General features: G+C 40.4%; 5 protein-coding genes across 5 annotated transcripts; all 5 read right to left on the bottom strand.

Annotated features, from left to right (window-relative positions):
* Nucleotides 1-5,025: 5,025 nt before the first annotated feature.
* On the bottom strand, nt 5,026-6,997 carry LOC135334471 (P-selectin-like). Its single transcript, XM_064529695.1, has 7 exons — nt 6,880-6,997; nt 6,603-6,815; nt 6,326-6,538; nt 6,056-6,265; nt 5,790-5,999; nt 5,533-5,742; nt 5,026-5,364 (listed from the first exon to the last, which is right to left on the bottom strand). The coding sequence occupies exons 1-7, from the start codon at nt 6,995-6,997 to the stop codon at nt 5,192-5,194; spliced, it is 1,347 nt and encodes a 448-aa protein (XP_064385765.1). The 3' UTR covers nt 5,026-5,191.
* Nucleotides 6,912-9,212, bottom strand: LOC135334391 (P-selectin-like). The gene is made up of 8 exons (XM_064529580.1): nt 9,041-9,212; nt 8,769-8,981; nt 8,496-8,708; nt 8,224-8,436; nt 7,934-8,146; nt 7,697-7,888; nt 7,460-7,651; nt 6,912-7,394 (listed from the first exon to the last, which is right to left on the bottom strand). The coding sequence occupies exons 1-8, from the start codon at nt 9,210-9,212 to the stop codon at nt 7,162-7,164; spliced, it is 1,641 nt and encodes a 546-aa protein (XP_064385650.1). The 3' UTR covers nt 6,912-7,161.
* A 46-nt stretch (nt 9,213-9,258) lies between these two features.
* LOC135334304 (P-selectin-like) lies at nt 9,259-15,480 on the bottom strand. Its single transcript, XM_064529478.1, has 6 exons — nt 15,363-15,480; nt 15,099-15,263; nt 14,738-14,941; nt 14,270-14,527; nt 13,997-14,209; nt 9,259-9,517 (listed from the first exon to the last, which is right to left on the bottom strand). The coding sequence occupies exons 1-6, from the start codon at nt 15,478-15,480 to the stop codon at nt 9,300-9,302; spliced, it is 1,176 nt and encodes a 391-aa protein (XP_064385548.1). The 3' UTR covers nt 9,259-9,299.
* LOC135342326 (E-selectin-like) lies at nt 15,105-16,380 on the bottom strand. Its single transcript, XM_064539067.1, has 4 exons — nt 16,174-16,380; nt 15,910-16,119; nt 15,363-15,843; nt 15,105-15,308 (listed from the first exon to the last, which is right to left on the bottom strand). Exons 1-3 carry the CDS (start codon nt 16,289-16,291, stop codon nt 15,509-15,511), a joined length of 663 nt encoding a protein of 220 aa, XP_064395137.1. The 5' UTR covers nt 16,292-16,380; the 3' UTR covers nt 15,105-15,308; nt 15,363-15,508.
* A 551-nt stretch (nt 16,381-16,931) lies between these two features.
* Nucleotides 16,932-18,895, bottom strand: LOC135334220 (P-selectin-like). Its single transcript, XM_064529365.1, has 8 exons — nt 18,820-18,895; nt 18,559-18,768; nt 18,290-18,499; nt 18,023-18,235; nt 17,757-17,969; nt 17,490-17,702; nt 17,222-17,434; nt 16,932-17,167 (listed from the first exon to the last, which is right to left on the bottom strand). Exons 1-8 carry the CDS (start codon nt 18,893-18,895, stop codon nt 16,932-16,934), a joined length of 1,584 nt encoding a protein of 527 aa, XP_064385435.1.
* Between the last annotated feature and the right edge of the window lie 1,956 nt (nt 18,896-20,851).

Raw genomic sequence — 20,851 nt, 5'->3', positions numbered from 1 at the left:
TGCAGCTGAAATTTATATAGCTATAGAGCTCACTATGGCACAAGGAGTATTCATTCTTTTTTCTCTTCAGTACCTCAGCCTGCCCATGATGAAAAGGTAGGCAAACTAATTAAGACCTACTTCTTACGAAGCTTGATGAATCCCCAGCGTCTATTCTTACTATATATATACACAAGTCGCTAACTGAGTCACTTGGAAGCAGTTGCTCATGACTTTGCTTCCACGTTGAATAAACTATTTTGCTATAGCTCTCACATGCAGATTATTTCATTTATGTATCTTTCTCCTGTTTATCTCTGAGAACATAAATGTAAAAAGTTCGCCTCCGGCAGGACAGTTTCCCCTCCCGGACCCACCCCCTGCATCGCAAGGAGACAGTCCATTCATTTTCTCTGCCCCCCCCCCCCCACCTAAAAAATCATCTTACGGCCTTGGTATCTATATTGTCCAACATGGTGTCTTTTGTAGTGTCCAATAGTGCCCAATAGTGTCTATCAACACTATTATTTTAGTAGTGCCCCATGGTGTACTATAGTATCTACGGTGTGTTACAGTTTCTCAGTGGCGTTCAGTAGTGCCTGTGGTGTCTATGGTGTCCTACAGTTTTTCAGTGGTGTTCTGTAGTGCCCGTGGTGTTTATGGTGTCCTACAGTTTCTCAGTGGCGTTCAGTAGTGCCCGTGGTGTCTATGGTGTCCTACAGTTTCTCAGTGGTGTTCTGTAGTGCCCGTGGTGTCTATGGTGTCCTCAGTTTTTTGGTGTTCCAACCAAAATATGCTTACTATACAGTTGAAGAGTGAAAACATTCCCACTGAATTGCACTTAACTCTGAATTTGTGATACACAAGAACAACTGCATGTCTTTCTCTTTTATGGGGAACCACTACAAATTATTTTATCACTTATTAACATTGTCACATCAGTCTATAACATACAAAAAGTCATGTATAGTGTTACCTGTGATGTGGGCATTACAAGATCAATATTTTGTTGTTGAACTACTCAGTCTCCGGTTATAATAGTAATTTGATCTCAATATTGAGTCCAGATGTCTCTGATAATCACTTCGTTAAAATATTCATACGAATATTCGGTCTTAATTCCCCAGATGTCAATAAAGGCAATTATTATTGTTGTGCTAAAAGTGAGTTTAGTGATCGACAATCGCATGTCTTACTATTAGAATCTTTAAGCATAATTAAGGCACCAGTAATGCCGTTTCCAGTGCAAGTTGCATATGTTGAGTTGTTACCAACCAGGAAAAACCCAGTGTCCCAATTGTATAGGTAGCCCTCATATAAAAAGCATATAAAATAGTTGCCGTTTTCATCAGTAGTAGAATATTGTGCAACTGCAACTATAAATTGCATGTCTTACTATTAGAATCTCTAAGCATAATTAAGGCACCAGTAATGCCGTTTCCAGTGCAAGTTGTTGAGTTGTTACCAACCTGGAAAAACCCAGTATAGGTAGCCCTCATATAAAAAGCATATAAAATAATTGCCGTTTTCATCAGCAGTAGAATATTGTGCGTCACAAAACCATTAAAAGAAATAGTCAAGGGAGGGCAGATGATAGCTTTTGAAAAATACGAATGAGGTGATTCAGTTATACTACAGAACTTATAGCAATGTAACTCACACTGATAAGATAAACAAAACTTACTTAGAGTAAGTTGCCGAACTCTGTCAGACATCAAAGTGCGCCAGTAAAAGGTTGTGTAATGCACAAGACTAATTGTACACTCTAACAGATGGTACTGAAGGTCGCGCTATGTGCTATGCACTATATACAAAGATTTCAAATACGCCACGTGGGATGTACTATGCGCCTGAAGGAGGGAGAAAGAGGTATACACAGTAAAAACTAGATCTATAGCTAGACTTCTAACTGCATACAACTTGCCACGTGTTTGTGTTTACAACTCAGATTATGTGCTAAGTGCTATATGCGCTATATGCGAAGATGTCCGATACGCCATGTGTGATGTGCTATATATGCGCTATAGCTATGTAACAATTTTCAATGGGTCATGCGCGATGTGCTAAACGCTGTGTGCTATGTGAAGTTCATTGTGTCCTACCTGTGCATGAAGAAGTTCACGCGGCTGCCAATCAATCAAGGTTTCCTTCACAAGGCTGTTGTGAAGGTGATAGAAACTGCATCTTGTATCTACGCTGTATCAGAGAACTCTCGTTTCTCTTCAATGAAGGAGAAAGATTTTAGCAGTAAAATAGATGTTACTGGTTACAGCCATCTATTATAGAGTGTGCAATAATTGATTTGTTTTGTTCGTGCATTACACACTTTTATGATGCATTGATGTCTGACAGGGTTCGGCGACTTACTCTATCATTTCTTGTAACTTGAATAACTGTTCACGCATCTTCAAAATGTATTGATACCTTCCACCATTACCATGGTTACTATCTATAGGTATATATGACTTACACTCACCCATAGTTAAATACAGCCTCCAATACCAAGTTGTAGAAAGCAACATGGTATTAAAAGAAAACTCTTAGTGAGATTAAAACTTGAAGAAAAGGTTGATATTTGGTGTGAACTCATTCTAGCTCTGATCATGCACAGCAACTTTAATCCTAACAAACGTGATTTGTATGCTTACTGCATGTGGTCATTTTATTTTTTTGTGAATGGTGGCTTTAATGAAACAGCTCCATGCAACTTGAGATCGTACAAGAGTGCTCTTTACACACATACTGATAGACTAGTGTCTTTTATCTGTAAACCCAAAAGATAGCTCGTACTATAGAGTGCGGTAGAAACTAGGTGGATATTTAGGCTGCTACCACGTATATTTGTTCTATATAATTATATCTATATAAACTTAAACACTCAACTTACCATTACAGGTGAATCCATCTGTTTAGCACCAAATCCATTCAAGCTAGCGCAGCTACAATTAAACTGTCTCATGTTATTTAAACAAATAGATTTTTGACCATGCACAGTTGCATTGTATGGGAGATAATCTCATGCCTCCAGGGTAACTAGAACTGGCTGTAGCAAATCTGTACACCGAAACACCTAGAACAGCTGAGTTGTTTTAATGGCGAACAGAATGATCTCCAGTAAACACATTTTGTTCTACTTATGAGGCCACAAACTTCTCCATTTGAACAGACAACTTTCTGCCATCCAGTAACTACAAAATTGTCTGAACGTCGTGACAGAGTCGGATTAGAAATTAGTGAAATTCTCGACTAAATAGTTATTTGTAAACTGCTCAATTGGAGGGATTATCATCATGAATGGGTCTCCCACGCCATCACTCGTACCACCATATGCATACTGGGCGACCAGTACTGGAGAAGTGGATTCAATGCAACAGAAACTTTCAACTTCAAATTCTCTGAAGCTCCCTCCTCTCTGTAACTGGAATTCACTGACTGATACGTTAGTGTTGCAGTTCACAATTGCATGCTCTCGGGCACTAAGAACACGAATACGTTCACCAGAAGATCTACCCTCGAGAGATGGTACGAGCAATTTTGAACCCCATGTCACAGTCGGAAAGACTTGTTCAACCACGTGGTCACAGTAGTTTATATCTCGAGAAACATTAGCACAATCAGATCCACTAAACACAGACAAAGGTTTGTAGCTATAGTTATTCTTTGCGAATGATATACTTGGCTATCCAAAAAAAAAAAAGAAAAAAAAAAAAAAAAAAAGACTATTATAATCAAATCACACATCATCACCAAACCAGACTGTGCAACAAAATTTCCCAACCCCACAACAACCAATCAAATCAATCACAGGAGGACCACCACCAGTAGTCCAGTAATTTCCTTGCCCAAGGGACTAATACAATAAGGGCATAATAAACTAAAGGGACCCTGTGACTGTGAGTACCATTAACTAATCTAGCACAGAAGTAATCAACCAGCATGTGTGGGATGGTTCAACAACAGTAGACTCACAGAGACAACACCTCCTTGCTCTTGAAGCCCTTGTCGACTCCAGTTGCAACAAGCCTGGCACGCAAGGCTTGCACAAGTGCTCAGGACTACTCTTCATTTTCAAACTGATACGTTTCCATACTATTGTTGAGGAAGAATTGAATTTGACAACAGTTTCATTTTCACAAGCCACCAATAAAATAACACTACAAAAGGGTACATAGGAGATTATACCAAGGATCCCGGCATCATACGAGACTCCATAATAATTCATTCATCCACTGCCATCATAGTATATACACTGTAACATGTCCGCAGAAAATAGTTATTATACATCCTTGATCTTATAATTTACATCAGCTTCAACAAAGATCCCCCCAAAAACTGGATGATTGAAGAAATTGAAATGCTCCCACAATCAATTGTGACCGGGAAAATATTACTTAACTTTGAGTTTGTGGATGAATAAGAAATTTTATCCCATTGCAATTGACCACTAACTAGGGAAGTCAACGAGAGAGTTGTTGCCAGCACTTCACATCTATAAGATGAAGCAATGGACAATTCAAGAATTCTACTTGTGATTTGGGCATTACACATTCTTGTGAGCAAACGTATAATTATAATTACGAGTAGACAGGGTTAAAGTAGTATTATATAGACTTAGACCATAGATAGAAAAGGGAGAGTTCTATCTATAATATGCTTAGACCAGTCAGAAGCAGAGTGCTGGAGTCCCCTTTTATTTTTGGTGATAATCTTGCAATGCTATGCTTATAGATAATTTCGGGGTGCATATGTCTCAGCTCCCCCTCCAGGTCCATGCATGCAAGTAAAAGCTCCCCTTTGTCAAACCATCTTCTTACGCCACAATATCAATGCTCCCTATATACTTTTATAACTATAGCTAGATCTAGTTAATTAATGTTCAAGGTGTTCACAGGTCTAGATTTTGCACTGTTTAGCACATTTTGCTGGTAATAAATTCTTCAAAATGTGAAATTAATGACATCCATACAGACTACAGACTTATAGTGTTGTCAGTGGACGTGGACAAGCCAGACGTATACATGAAACAAAATTTTTATCTCGATCGAAACCAACATAAAATTGAGCTCATTGGTATAGAGCATTATTCTTTATAAGAATAGAATCACAAATTAAACGATAAGTTAGTGTTCATACCTCTATCTACTTAAATATAAATGACGTACTGTTGACAGTGATAATTATTAGTTTTGCACAGACTGAAAACAATTAAAGATTACAACAGTTTAGCAGTCCTAGTTTCAGGCTTTTTTAACTTCAACAGATGGTTTATCACTTGAATATATCCATAGACAGCTCCACCCAGTACAACTAGAGCTAGTACAGCCACCACACTCACAACAGGTATGACAACATCGAGGATAAGTGATGCAGAAGAGGCAACTAAAACTGTGCATGAGTAAAAACACAAATTCATTGTTTTTCATTACTTACGAGAGCCTATAATTATGGAGTACTTAAATTTTTATCAATGTTTTTTTGGTCGTTAAAGGAATTATGTACAGTAGGGTTTGCCTTATTGTCATTATAATCTGTACACACTCATACTGTTTGCACCTTCACATTTCAGATCCTCTCCATCAAATGCACCGGTAATGCTACTTCCATCTCCACTGCAAGTCCTTGGATTGTTACCAACCAGATCAAAGCCAGTGTCACAACTGTGGTTAGCCGTCACATTGAAGACATAATTTCCCAAACCATCAACGTCAGAAGAATAGATTACAGTCCCATTAATTGGGTCAGCAATCGGAGAACATGTTATTGCTGAAAAATTAGTTTGTTTCTAAACACAGAAGTATTATAGTATTTACCTTTGCAAGTTGGAGCAGACGCATCAAAATAGCCAGTAGTACTACTACCATCTCCAGAGCAATTCCTTGTCTTGTTACCAACCAGAGCAAACCCAGAGTTGCAGCTGTAAGTAGCTGTTACATTGAAAGCATAGCTGCTTTTTTGACCAGGCACATTCGAATAAGACAGAGAGCCGTTGGTTGGATTGGAAAGTGATGGGCATGTTATAGCTGTATGTAACAGAAATGCTTATTCAAATTGAGTTCCTAAAATTATTATAACCTACATTCACATATTGGAACTAGGCCATCAAAGGCACCAGTAATGCTACTGCCATTTCCAGTGCAAGTTGTTGAGTTGTCACCAACAAGAAAAAAGCCAGTGTCACAATTGTAGGTAGCCATCACATAAAAATCATAGTTGCCGTTTTCATCAGCAGTAGAATTGTATGTCACAGCACCATTAGAAGGAATAGTCAACAGAGGGCAGGTGATAGCTTTTAAAAAAAGAATAGGTGTGATTCGGCATGTAATTTAAAGCCATGCATGTAACTCACGCTGACAAGTTGAAGCCGACCCATCAAAAGTACCAATAATACTGCTGCCATCTCCAGTGCAAGTCCGTGAGTCGTTACCAACCAGATAAAACCCAGTGTCACAACTGTAGGTAGCCACCACAGCAAAAATATATGTGCCATTTTCATCAAGTGAGGCGCCACCAAATTCAATATTGCCGTTGTTTGGTATGAGCACTCCAGGGCAAGTTATGGCTGGTGGGTGGGGTGGAGTAGGAAGGGAGTTAAAATGTCCAATAACAAAAGCATACGCACTTACGTTCACAAGATGGAGCTGCTCCATCAAAAGCACCAGTAGTGCTACTGCCATCTCCAGTACACGTTCTCGAGCTATTACCAACCAGAGAAAATCCATTATCACAATTGTAATTAGCTACCACATCAAAAGCATAGTTGCTGTTTCCATCAGATGAGGCTCCACCAAAGTCAATACTTCCACTACTAGGCACTGCAACAGCAGGGCAGGTTATAGCTGTAGACAGTTGGAGAGGGGAGAGGGTTTACAGTTGCAAATTAAGTGTGTGAAAAGCACTCACGGTCACAAGTTGGAGCTGTTCCATTAAAGCCACCATTAACACTCATCCCATCTCCGGTGCAAGTCCTTGAGCTGTTACCAACCAGTGCAAACCCAGTTTCACAACTGTAGGTAGCCATTACATTAAATAACAAGTTGCCATTTACATCAGTAGCAACTCCGCCATAAGACACCAAGCCATTGGTTGGGCTCATCAAAGGAGGACATGTTATGGCTGCATAATTGAATTTAGGGAAAGTTGGTTAGTAAGCTGAAACAAAACATATTTGGTCAGACTGAGGTATCACTCACGTTCACAAGTTGGATCAATTCCACTAAATGCACTAGTAGTGCTACTGCCATCTCCAGTACACGTTCTTATGTCATTACCCATCAGAGTAAAACCAAAGACACAAGTGTAGGTGGCCATCGTACCAAAAGGAACCAGTCGGAGTTGATTGTTGTTAGTAGAAGTATCTCCATCATCATACTCTATTTTACCATTTATTGGGTCACTTAGAGCAGGGCACATTATGGCTGCATGGAATTATGGAGTGTACCTTGAGTCACAATACACACACAATATTTATGCGGATAATCACCTTCACAAGTTGGTGCTTCTTCATCGAAAGAACCAGTAGTGTTACTGCCATCTCCAGTACAAGTCCTGGACGTATTACCAACCAGAGAAAATCCATTGTCGCAACTGTATATTGCCTGCGTTCCAAACTCACTCTCAACATTGTAAGTCACAGTGCCATTGGAAGGATCGTTCAGAGGAGGGCAGGTAATGACTGTATAATTATAAATAAAATGGAGTACAGTTTAGATGCACTCACCTTCACAAGTTGGTGCTTCTTCATCGAAAGAACCAGTAGTGTTACTGCCATCTCCAGTACAAGTCCTGGTCGTATTACCAACCAGAGAAAATCCATTGTCGCAACTGTATATTGCCTGCGTTCCAAACTCACTCTCAACATTGTAAGTCACAGTGCCATTGGAAGGATCGTTCAGAGGAGGGCAGGTAATGACTGTATAATTATAAATAAAATGGAGTACAGTTTAGATGCACTCACCTTCACAAGTTGGTACTTCTCCATCAAAAGAACCAGTAGTGGTACTGCCATCTCCAGTGCAAGTCCTTGTGTTATCCCCAACAAGAGAAAATCCAGTGTTACAACTGTAGGTAGCCACCACAGCAAAAATATAGGTACTACTTTCATCAAGTGAGGCGCCACCAAAGTCAATATTGCCGTTGTTCGGTATGAGCACACCAGGGCAAGTTATAGCTGGCGGGTGGGTGGATTGTTATAATATTTTATAGGGGAGTTATAATTTATGTCCAATAACAGAAGCGTGCGCTTACGTTCACAAGTTGGAGCTGCTCCATCAAAAGCACCAGTAGTGCTACTGCCATCTCCAGTACACGTTCTCGAGCTATAACCAACCAGAGAAAATCCATTATCACAATTGTAATTAGCTACCACATCAAAAGCATAGTTGCTGTTTCCATCAGATGAGGCTCCACCAAAGTCAATACTGCCATTACTAGGCACTGCCACAGCAGGGCAGGTTATAGCTGTAGACAGTTGGAGAGAGGGTTTACAGTTGCAAATTAAGTGTGTGAAGAGCACTCACAGTCACAAGTTGGAGCTGTTCCATTAAAGCCACCATTGACACTCATCCCATCTCCGGTGCAAGTCCTTGAGCTGTTACCAACCAGTGCAAACCCAGTGTCACAACTGTAGGTAGCCACCACAGCAAAAATATAGGTGCCATTTTCATCATGTGAGGCGCCACCAAAGTCAATAGTACCGTTGTTTGGTATGAGCACACCAGGGCAAGTTATAGCTGGGTGGATTGTTATAGGGGAGTTATAATTTGTGTCCAATAACAGAAGTGTGCGCTTACGTTCACAAGTTGGAGCTGCTCCATCAAAAGCACCAGTAGTGCTACCGCCATCTCCAGTACACGTCCTCGAGCTATTACCAATCAGAGAAAATCCATTATCACAATTGTAATTAGCTACCATATCAAAAGCATAGTTGCTGTTTCCATCAGATGAGGCTCCACCAAAGTCAATACTGCCACTACTAGGCGCTGCCACAGCAGGGCAGGTTATAGCTGTAGACAGTTGGAGAGAAAGTTTACAGTTGCAAATTAAGTGTGTGAAGAGCTCTCACGGTCACAAGTTGGAGCTGTTCCATTAAAGCCACCATTGACACTCATCCCGTCTCCAGTGCAAATCCTTGAGCTGTTATCAACCAGAGCAAACCCAGTGTCACAACTGTAGGTAGCCATTACATTGAACGTAAAGTTGCCATTTACATCAGTAGCAACTCCACCATAAGACATCGAGCCATTGGTTGGGCTTGTCAAAGGAGGACAGATTATGGCTACATAGGACAAATTCTTTAGAAGCTGAAACAGATCATATTAGTCTCACTCACGTTCACAAGTTGGATCACTTCCACTAAATGTACCATTAGTGCTACTGCCATCTCCAGTGCAAGTCCTTGTCTTGTTACCCACCAAAGCAAACCCAGTATCACAACTGTAGGTAACCTCGACATTGAAACCGTAGCTGTTGTTTTGATCAGGCACATTCGAATAAGACAGAGAACCGTTGGATGGATTGGAAAGTGGTGGGCATGTTATGGCTGTAGAAATTATTTATAAAAGAAATGCACACACAAATAATGGCTATACCTTGGTATAAAAAGTCACAATTCATGAATATAATTAAACCTCTATAATGAGGGTATAGGCATCAATATTATGGTTACATTCCATTCCAATAAGTGTACGTACGCATGGAGTGTAACATATAATTATGTCACTACTGTAACAACTGTAACACCAGTCACCACTGTAACAACTGTAACACATGTCACCACTGTAACAACTGTAACATCTGTCAACATTGTAACAACTGTAACAATTGTAACAACTGTAACAACTGTAACACTTGTCACCACTGTAACGCTAGTCACCACTGTAACAAGTGTAACATCTGTCAACACTGTAACAACTGTAACACATGTCACCAATGCAACACATGTCACCACTGTAACGCTAGTCACCACTGTAACAACTGTAACATCTGTCAACACTGTAACAACTGTAACACATGTCACCAATGCAACACATGTCACCACTGTAACAACTGTAACACTAGTCACCACTGTAACAACTGTAACACCAGTCACCACTGTAACAACTGTAACACTTGTCACCACTGTAACACATGTCACCACTGTAACGCTAGTCACCACTGTAACAACTGTAACACTAGTCACAACTGTAACAACTGTAACACTTGTCACCACTGTAACAACTGTAACACATGTCACCAATGCAACACATGTCACCACTGTAACGCTAGTCACCACTGTAACAACTGTAACACATGTCACCACTGTAACAACTGTAACATCTGTCAGCACTGTAACAATTGTAACAACTGTAACAACTGTAACACCAGTCACCACTGTAACAACTGTAACGCTAGTCACCACTGTAACAACTGTAACACTTGTCACCACTGTAACACTAGTAACAACTGTAACAACTGTAACACCAGTCATCACTGTAACAACTGTAACACTTGTCACCACTGTAACAACTGTAACGCTAGTCACCACTGTAACAACTGTAACACCAGTCACCACTGTAACAACTGTAACACTTGTCACCACTGTAACACTAGTCACAACTGTAACAACTGTAACACTTGTCACCACTGTAACAACTGTAACACTTGTCACCACTATAACAACTGTAACACATGTCACCAATGCAACACATGTCACCACTGTAACGCTAGTCACCAATGCAACACACGTCACCACTGTAACAACTGTAACACCAGCCACCACTGTAACACCAGTCACAACTGTAACAACTGTAGCACTTGTAACACTAGTCACAAATGTAACAACTGTCAACTGTAACACATGTCACCAATGCAACACATGTCACCACTGTAACAACTGTAACGCTAGTCACCACTGTAACAACTGTAACACTTGTCACCACTGTAACACTAGTAACAACTGTAACAACTGTAACACCAGTCACCACTGTAACAACTGTAACACTTGTCACCACTGTAACAACTGTAACACCAGTCACCACTGTAACAACTGTAACACCAGTCACCACTGTAACAACTGTAACACTTGTCACCACTGTAACACTAGTCACAACTGTAACAACTGTAACACTTGTCACCACTGTAACACTAGTCACAAGTGTAACAACTGTAACACTTGTCACCACTGTAACAACTGTAACACTTGTCACCACTATAACAACTGTAACACATGTCACCAATGCAACACATGTCACCACTGTAACGCTAGTCACCAATGCAACACACGTCACCACTGTAACAACTGTAACACCAGCCACCACTGTAACACCAGTCACAACTGTAACAACTGTAGCACTTGTAACACTAGTCACAAATGTAACAACTGTCAACTGTAACACATGTCACCAATGCAACACATGTCACCACTGTAACAACTGTAACGCTAGTCACCACTGTAACAACTGTAACACTTGTCACCACTGTAACACTAGTAACAACTGTAACAACTGTAACACCAGTCACCACTGTAACAACTGTAACACTTGTCACCACTGTAACAACTGTAACACCAGTCACCACTGTAACAACTGTAACACCAGTCACCACTGTAACAACTGTAACACTTGTCACCACTGTAACACTAGTCACAACTGTAACAACTGTAACACTTGTCACCACTGTAACACTAGTCACAAGTGTAACAACTGTAACACTTGTCACCACTGTAACAACTGTAACACCAGTCACCACTGTAACAACTGTAACACCAGTCACCACTGTAACAACTGTAACACTTGTCACCACTGTAATACTAGTCACAACTGTAACAACTGTAACACTTGTCACCACTGTAACAACTGTAACACTTGTCACCACTGTAACAACTGTAACACATGTCACCACTGTAACGCTAGTCACCAATGCAACACACGTCACCACTGTAACAACTGTAACACCAGCCACCACTGTAACACCAGTCACAACTGTAACAACTGTAGCACTTGTAACACTAGTCACAAATGTAACAACTGTCAACTGTAACACATGTCACCACTGTAACAACTGTAACATCTGTCACCACTGTAACAACTGTAACACATGTCACCAATGCAACACACGTCACTACTGTAACACTTTAGTCTGGCACCACTATAGACTATAAGTACTATAAGAACTAGTGTTACAGTTGTTGCATGTGTTACAGTGGTGACAAGTGTTACAGTTGTGACTAGCGTTACAGATGTTACAGTGGTGGCATGTTGTTACAGTTGTGACTAGTGTTACAGTTGTTACAGTGGTGACTGGTGTTACAGTTGTTACAGTTGTGACTAGTGCTACAGTTGTTAGAGTGGTGACTAGCGTTACAGTTGTTACAGTTGTGACAAGTGTTACAGTTGTTACAGTGGTGACTAGCGTTACAGTTGTTACAGTTGTGACTAGTGTTACAGTTGTTAGAGTGGTGACTAGCGTTACAGTTGTTACAGTTGTGACAAGTGTTACAGTTGTTAGAGTGGTGACTAGCGTTACAGTTGTTACAGTTGTGACTAGTGTTACAGTTGTTACAGTGGTGACAAGTGTTACAATTGTTACAGTGGTGACTAGTGTTACAGTTGTGACTAGTGTTACAGTTGTTACAGTGGTGACAAGTGTTACAGTTGTTAGAGTGGTGACTAGCGTTACAGTTGTTACAGTTGTGACTAGTGTTACAGTTGTTACAGTGGTGACAAGTGTTACAATTGTTACAGTGGTGACTAGTGTTACAGTTGTGACTAGTGTTACAGTTGTTACAGTGGTGACTAGCGTTACAGTTGTTACAGTTGTGACTAGTGTTACAGTTGTTACAGTGGTGACAAGTGTTACAATTGTTACAGTGGTGACTAGTGTTATAGTGGTGACAAGTGTTACAGTTGTTACAGTGGTGACAAGTGTTACAGTTGTTACAGTGGTGACTAGCGTTACAGTTGTTACAGTGGTGACTAGTGTTACAGTTGTTACAGTTGTGACAAGTGTTACAGTCGTTACAGTGGTGACATGTGTTACAGTTGTGACTAGTGTTACAGTTGTTACAGTGGTGACAAGTGTTACAATTGTTACAGTGGTGACTAGTGTTACAGTGGTGACAAGTGTTACAGTTGTTACAGTTGTGACTAGTGTTACAGTTGTTAGAGTGGTGACAAGTGTTACAGTTGTTACAGTGGTGACTAGCGTTATAGTTGTTACAGTTGTGACAAGTGTTACAGTTGTTACAGTAGTCAAGTGTTACAGTTGTTACAGTTGTGACTAGTGTTACAGTTGTTACAGTGGTGACTAGCGTTACAGTTGTTACAGTTGTTATAGTGGTGACAAGTGTTACAGTCGTTACAGTTGTGACTAGTGTTACAGTTGTTACTGTGGTGACAAGTGTTACAGTTGTTACAGTGGTGACAGTGGTGACAAGTGCTACCAGTTGTTACAGTGGTGACTAGCGTTACAGTGGTGACAAGTGTTACAGTTGTTACAGTTGTTACAGTGGTGACTAGCGTTACAGTTGTTACAGTTGTTACAGTGGTGAGTTGTGACTAGCGTTACAGTGGTGACTGGTGTTACAGTTGTTGCAGTTGTTACAGTGGTGGTTGATGTTACATTGGTTACAGTAGTGACATAATTATATGTTACACTTAATTATGTGGAATGGAATGTAACCATAATATTGATGTCATTATAGAGGCTTAATTATATTCATGAATTGTGACTTTTTATACCAAGGTATAGCCCAAATAATGTTGAGTGAGCCCATAAATGATTATGTGACATATTTTCACAGGTAGATTGTTTGCGTTTTCACTGTTTAACTCATTTTGCTGGTATTTAAATCCTTCAAGTTGTGAAATTACACATATAGCGTTTCTAATTACTCACAAGTGGTTTTAATGAGATTTGTTGCATCTTCCAATTATCTGCGAGAACACATTTTTGCGGCTTTACTCTCATTCGCAGAAATAGCAGAAATTAATACTCGCGAAAATATGTCACCTTAATTAAGGTATATAAATAATTATTATACCTTCACAGATTGGAGCTAATCCATCAAATACACCAATAGTAGTGCTATTTCTAACTCCAATGCAAGTTGTTGAGTTGTCACCAACAAGAAAAAACCCAGTGTCACAACTGTAGGTAGCTACCACGCTAAATGCATAGTTGCCATTTTCATCCGCAGTAGAATTGTATGTTACAGAACCATTGGAAGGAATAGTCAACGGAGGGCAGGTGATGACTGTACGTTGATTAAAAATAGTTTACAACATTCTTGAGATAACATAATTATTATACTTACCAACTGTCAGTGTAGCAATATCGGATGAGGTTGACAAGAGGCTGTTGGTGACATTGACACTATAAGCTCCCTCATCATCATCCATGACAGAAGAGAGTACCAGAGTGGAGGATGTTTCTCCTGGTATCTGAAACCCATTCTTCAGCCACTGATAGTTGAGAATACCATCCCCCGAAGATGCTGATACATTAAAAGTGACACTAGCACCCTCCCCCACTCCTGTACTCATCGGCTGCAAAGTGATCACAGGAGGGTCCACTGGAGAAAACAGAAAGTAAAACAAGAAAAGTTTGAATGCATTAGTAGTTTTTCTGGAACACACACAATAGAATTCTTACAGTCTTACAACCGGATATATCTCGAGGTAAATAATTTTCATGACTTAACTTTTCATTGCCAATCTCTGCAAACACACTCATAGTTGTACATACGCACGTGACGGGAAACCAAAAAGCTTATTTCACTCACAATCACAAGTAGGAAAAGGTAGATCCCAAACACCGGTGATGTCATTCGGGTTGCCTTGAGTACAAGTGAGCACAGTGGCTCCAGACAGAGTGTAGCCATAGTCACAATCATGATAGGCTTGCGTACCAACGTCAAAGTCAGCAGAAATGTCCGGAGTATAGCTGATTAGACCGTTAATCACAGTCAGTGCAGGACACTTGGCAGCTACGTGATTTGAGATATATAAGTGCAATGTGGAGTTTGTGTTATACAAAAGATATAAGTTACCTTATTCAGTTATAATTATTAAGAGTGCTCATACGTGAACGTGTATGCATGTACATGCTAAAAATATTTCTCTCTCATCTACATCTACACTAACGTTCACAAGTTGGAGCCTCTCCATCAAAAGCACCAGTAATGCTACTGCCATCTCCAGTGCAAGTCTTTGAGCTGTCACCAACCAGAAAAAAACCGGTGTCACAACTGTGGTTAGCCGTCACATTGAACACATAATTTCCCAAACCATCAGCGTCAGCAGAATAGACTGTAGTCCCGTTATTTAAGTCAGCAAGAGGAGAACATGTTATTGCTGTTAAAATACAAGAAAATATCTACTTTTCCAAACATTAAAGTAGTAAATTACCTTCGCACAATGGTGCCGACCCATCAAAATCACCAATAATGCTACTGCCATCTCCAAAGCAATTCCTTGTGGTGTTACCAATCAGAGAAAATCCAGTGTCACAGCTGTAGGTAGCCATTACATTAAAAGCATAGGTGCCGTTTTCATCAGGTGAAGCTCCGCCGAATGTAATATTGCCGTTGTTTAGTGACGGCACAGTGGGACAGGTTATGGCTGGTGGGATCGAGACAGTAACTAAAATATCCATCAACAAAAGCATGCATAGACTCACGTTCACAAGATGGAGTTTTTCCATCAAAAGCACCAATAATGCTACTGCCATCGCCAGTACACGTCCTTGAGTTGTTACCAATTAGAGAAAAACCAGGGTCACACTTGTAAGTAGCCGTTTCATTAAAGTGTATTATGCTGAATGTATTTGATGTGGTATTGTAAGAAATTGTTCCGTTGTTTGGACTTGTCATAAGATGGCAAGTTATACCTGTACCAATCAAAAGGGTCAGCCAACTCATTTATAACGCAAACTTCAATAAAAAAATTAACTCACCTTCACAAAATGGTGCTTCGCCATCAAAAGCACCAGTAGTACTACTACCATCTCCAGTACATGTTCTCGAGCTATTACCAACCAGATAAAACCCAGTGTCACAACTGTAGGTAGCCACCACATCAAAGGCATAGGTGTCGTTTTCAGCTGAGGATCCACTGAAGTCAGTTCTGCCGTTGTTTGGTGAGGGCGCAGCAGAACAAGTTATTGCTGGAGGGTAAAGGTTATAAACACATCTTATAACAGAATAATTAATGCAACTACCTTCACAAGTTGGAGTCACTCCACCGAATTCACCAGTAGTGCTACTACCATCTCCAGTACATGTCCTTGTACTATTACCAACCAGAGAAAACCCAGTGTCACATCTGTAGGTAGCCATCACATCAAAGGCATAGTTGCTGTTTTCATCAGGTAATGCTCCTCCGAACTCAATGCTACCGTTGTATGGTGAGCTTACACCAGAGCAAGTTATGGCTGGAGATTGATGTAAGGGTTAAACATTTCCAACAATGTAATCGTGCTCTCACGTTCACAAGTTGGAGCCGTCCCATCAAAAACACCAATAGTGCTACTACCATCTCCAGTGCAAGTCGTTGTGTTCTTACCAACCAAAGAAAACCCAGTGTCACAGCTATAGATAGCCTGTGTTCCAAACTCTAAATCATCACTCTCAACATTATAGATCACACTGCCATTGGTAGTACTGTTCAAGGGAGGGCAGGTAATGACTGTATAGAAAATAAAGGCATTGTTTTATGATCTTCTTCACCTCACCTTCACAAATTGGAGGCACTCTATTAAAAGCACCAGTAGTGCTGTTGCCATCTCCAGTACACGTCCTTGTTTGATCACCAACCAGAGAAAACCCAGTGTCACAATTGTAGCTAGCAACCGTATTAAATGCATAGGTGCTGTTTTCATCATGTGAGGCTCCACCAAAATCAATACTTCCGTTGTTTGGGAAGAGCAGAGCGGGGCACGTTATGGCTGGAAGGAGATAGGAAGGAGTTTTTAGATTCTCAAAATAGAAGTATGCACTTACGTTCACAAGTTGGAGACAATCTATCAAAAGCTCCAGTAGTGCTGTTGCTATTTCCAGTACACGTCCTTGTTTGATCACCAACAAGAGAAAACCCAGTGTCACAATTGTAGGTAGCAACCACATTAAAAGCATAGGTGCTGTTTTCTTCTGGTGAGGCTCCACCAAAATCAATACTGCCATTGTTCGGAAAGAGCAGAGCGGGGCATGTTATGGCTGGAAGGAGATTGAAGGGAGTTTTAAATTTTCAAAACAGAAGTATGAACTTACGTTCACAAGTTGGAGACACTCTATTAAAAGCACCAGTAGTGCTGTTGCCATCTCCAGTACACGTCCTTGTTTGATCACCAACCAGAGAAAACCCAGTGTCACAATTGTAGCTAGCAACCGTATTAAATGCATAGGTGCTGTTTTCATCATGTGAGGCTCCACCAAAATCAATACTTCCGTTGTTTGGGAAGAGCAGAGCGGGGCACGTTATGGCTGGAAGGAGATAGGAAGGAGTTTTTAGATTCTCAAAATAGAAGTATGCACTTACGTTCACAAGTTGGAGACAATCTATCAAAAGCTCCAGTAGTGCTGTTGCTATTTCCAGTACACGTCCTTGTTTGATCACCAACAAGAGAAAACCCAGTGTCACAATTGTAGGTAGCAACCACATTAAAAGCATAGGTGCTGTTTTCTTCTGGTGAGGCTCCACCAAAATCAATACTGCCATTGTTCGGAAAGAGCAGAGCGGGGCATGTTATGGCTGGAAGGAGATTGAAGGGAGTTTTAAATTTTCAAAACAGAAGTATGAACTTACGTTCACAAGTTGGAGACACTCTATTAAAAGCACCAGTAGTGCTGTTGCCATCTCCAATACACGTCCTTGTTTGATCACCAACCAGAGAAAACCCAGTGTCACAATTGTAGCTAGCAACCGTATTAAATGCATAGGTGCTGTTTTCATCATGTGAGGCTCCACCAAAATCAATACTGCCGTTGTTTGGGAAGAGCAGAGCGGGGCATGTTATGGCTGGAAGGAGATGAAGGGAGTTTTTAGATATCAAAATAAAAGTATGCACTTACGTTCACAAGTTGGAGACAATCTATCAAAAGCACCAGTAGTGCTGTTGCCATCTCCAGTACACGTCCTTGTTTGATCACCAACAAGAGAAAACCCAGTGTCACAATTGTAGGTAGCAACCACATTAAAAGCATAGGTGCTGTTTTCTTCTGGTGAGGCTCCACCAAAATCAATACTGCCATTGTTCGGAAAGAGCAGAGCGGGGCATGTTATGGCTGAAAGGAGATTGAAGGGAGTTTTAAATTTTCAAAACAGAAGTATGAACTTACGTTTACAAATTGGAGACACTCTATTAAAAGCACCAGTAGTGCTGTTGCCATCTCCAGTACACGTCCTTGTTTGATCACCAACCAGAGAAAACCCAGTGTCACAATTGTAGGTAGCCATTACATTGAAATCGTAGCAGTTATTTTGACCAGGCACATTCGAATAAAAAACGGAGCCGTTGGTTGGATTAGAAAGTGGAGGGCATGTTATAGCTGTAGCAGAAATGATCATAAAAAGGAATTCATGTGTGAGTACCTATGCTATATTGTACCTTCACAATTTGGAGATAGTCCATCAAATGCACCAACATTGCTGTTTCTATTTCCAGTGCAAGTTCTTGTGCTGTCACCAACCAGAGAGTACCCAGTGTCACAGTTGTAGTAGGCCACTACATCAAAGGCATAGGTGTCGTTTTCATCAGCAGTAGAATTGTATGTCACAGATCCATTGATTGGAGCGAATGTGGGAGGACAAGTTATGGCTATGGTGAACAGACACTATCAGTAAAATAACATTTGAACACTCGACCTACCTTTACAGACAATTTCATCACTTCCAGAAAATAAGGCACCAAATCCATTCAAGCAACTACAGTTAAATTTCCCCATGTTATTCAAACAAATAGAATTTTGACCACAGTTACATTGTATGGGAGATAATCTCATGCCTCCAGGGTAACCGTAAGAACTATTTGTATTGAGTCCGTACACTGAAACACCTAGAACAGCTGAGCTGTTTTGATGGCGGATAGAATGAGTTCCAGCAGACACACTTGTTTTACTGATGTGGCCACACACTTCTCCACTTGAACAGAGAACATTCCTCCAGCCAGTAACAACAGAATTGTCTAATAATATTTGCGCTGTTTGAAAAAACTCAGAAGCAATATATATCGTGACATAGTTGGAGGCGAAAATAGAAAGCACTTCAACTAAATAGTTGTTTGTAAACTGCTCAATTGGAGGGATTATCATCATAAATGGGTCTCCCACGCCATCACTGTTACCACCATATGCATACTGGGCAACCAGTACTGGAGAAGTTGATTCAATGCTACAGAAACTGTTAATACGGATTTGAAATTCTCTGAAGCTCCCTCCACTTTGTAACTGGAATTCACCAACAGACACCCCAGTGTTGCAGTTCACAGCTACACTTGCTGCTCGGGCACTAAGAACACGAATACGTTCACCAGAAGATCTACCCTCGAGAGATGCTACAAGGAATTTTGAGCCCCATGTCACAGTCGGAGGCACTTGTTCAACCAGGTGATCACACAACCTTATACTTTGAGGAACACTAGCACAATCAGATCCACTAAACACAGACAAAGGTTTGGAGCTAGTTATTCTTGTTCCTGTGAGATCATTATCACTTTCAATCTGATAGGTTTCCATACTATTGAGTGTTATTGTTGAAGAATCGTACTTGACAACAGTTCCATTTTCACAAGCTACTAACAAAACAACACTAGGACGGCTACTACTAATGGTGTAATAGGAGAGTCCATAATATTCATACTCATCCACAGCCATTATAATACAGGGTAATGCTAAATAGGCATCTGTACTAAGAATACCAAAAGAAATTCCATACACATTGACACTTCCGCCAGCTTCAACGATAATCCCCTTGTTTCTTTCAGTGACAGATAAAACTTCAAAACTGGAAGAAATGTTTAGTGTAGCAGAAGAGGAGATAGAAACGCTCCCACTAAGATTAGTTGGAGTGACTGTGAAACTGACAGCACTTGACTCTGGGTTTGTGATGAACAAAAACAAATCATTATCTCCTGGACCAAAATTTCTAAGAAAACCAATGGCGAATTTGTTTCCAGCACTTGATAAGGTCACATCTACGATCAATGGACAATTCAAGACTACTACATACATATATATACAAAAACTCAGTCCTACCTGTGATTTGGGCATTACAGAATGCTTTCTTGTGAGCAAATGTGATTATGACTATTGACAGGGTCAAAGTAGCAATTCTGTAGGTCATTATAGCAACTGTTACTAACTATACCTAAGCTATATAGCTATAGCTAGTAGTTGTATAAGCACACATTTATGCACACAGTATAATTATTAGCCTTTAAGACTGCATGTCTTAGTTACCTATTTCCTGGCAAGGAAGGCATGTCACCAATGCATGCAGATACTCACCGTTGCACACAAAGATTCATGTACACTTTATTGCACAACACGAGTCTAAGGCAGCATGGCTTCCTAAGGCTAGCAAGGTTATAGATTGGATTGGCTGTCAACATGACACTGGCCGGTGTATGGGAGGTATGAGAGGTAGTGACACTGCTTCAAAGTAACCTTCACCAAAACAAAATCGTATTGAAAGGTACACACATATTGAGGAAAGCAATAGTATAAACATTATCATGAGTGGCAGAGCGCATGGGGGCCTAAAAACCTACAACCAAATGCTGGAAATTGTCTATTGTCAAAATGCACATTAAATCTTGGATAATAATATAGAACAGCCCTTGCAAATATGGTTCTGCAATACACATTACGGTATAAATTATGATTATGAGAGAGGTCTTTTTA

This window comes from Halichondria panicea, chromosome 1 (assembly GCF_963675165.1).
Source record: "Halichondria panicea chromosome 1, odHalPani1.1, whole genome shotgun sequence".
Lineage (NCBI taxonomy): Eukaryota > Metazoa > Porifera > Demospongiae > Suberitida > Halichondriidae > Halichondria > Halichondria panicea.
This window is presented reverse-complemented; position numbering and strand designations above follow the sequence as displayed.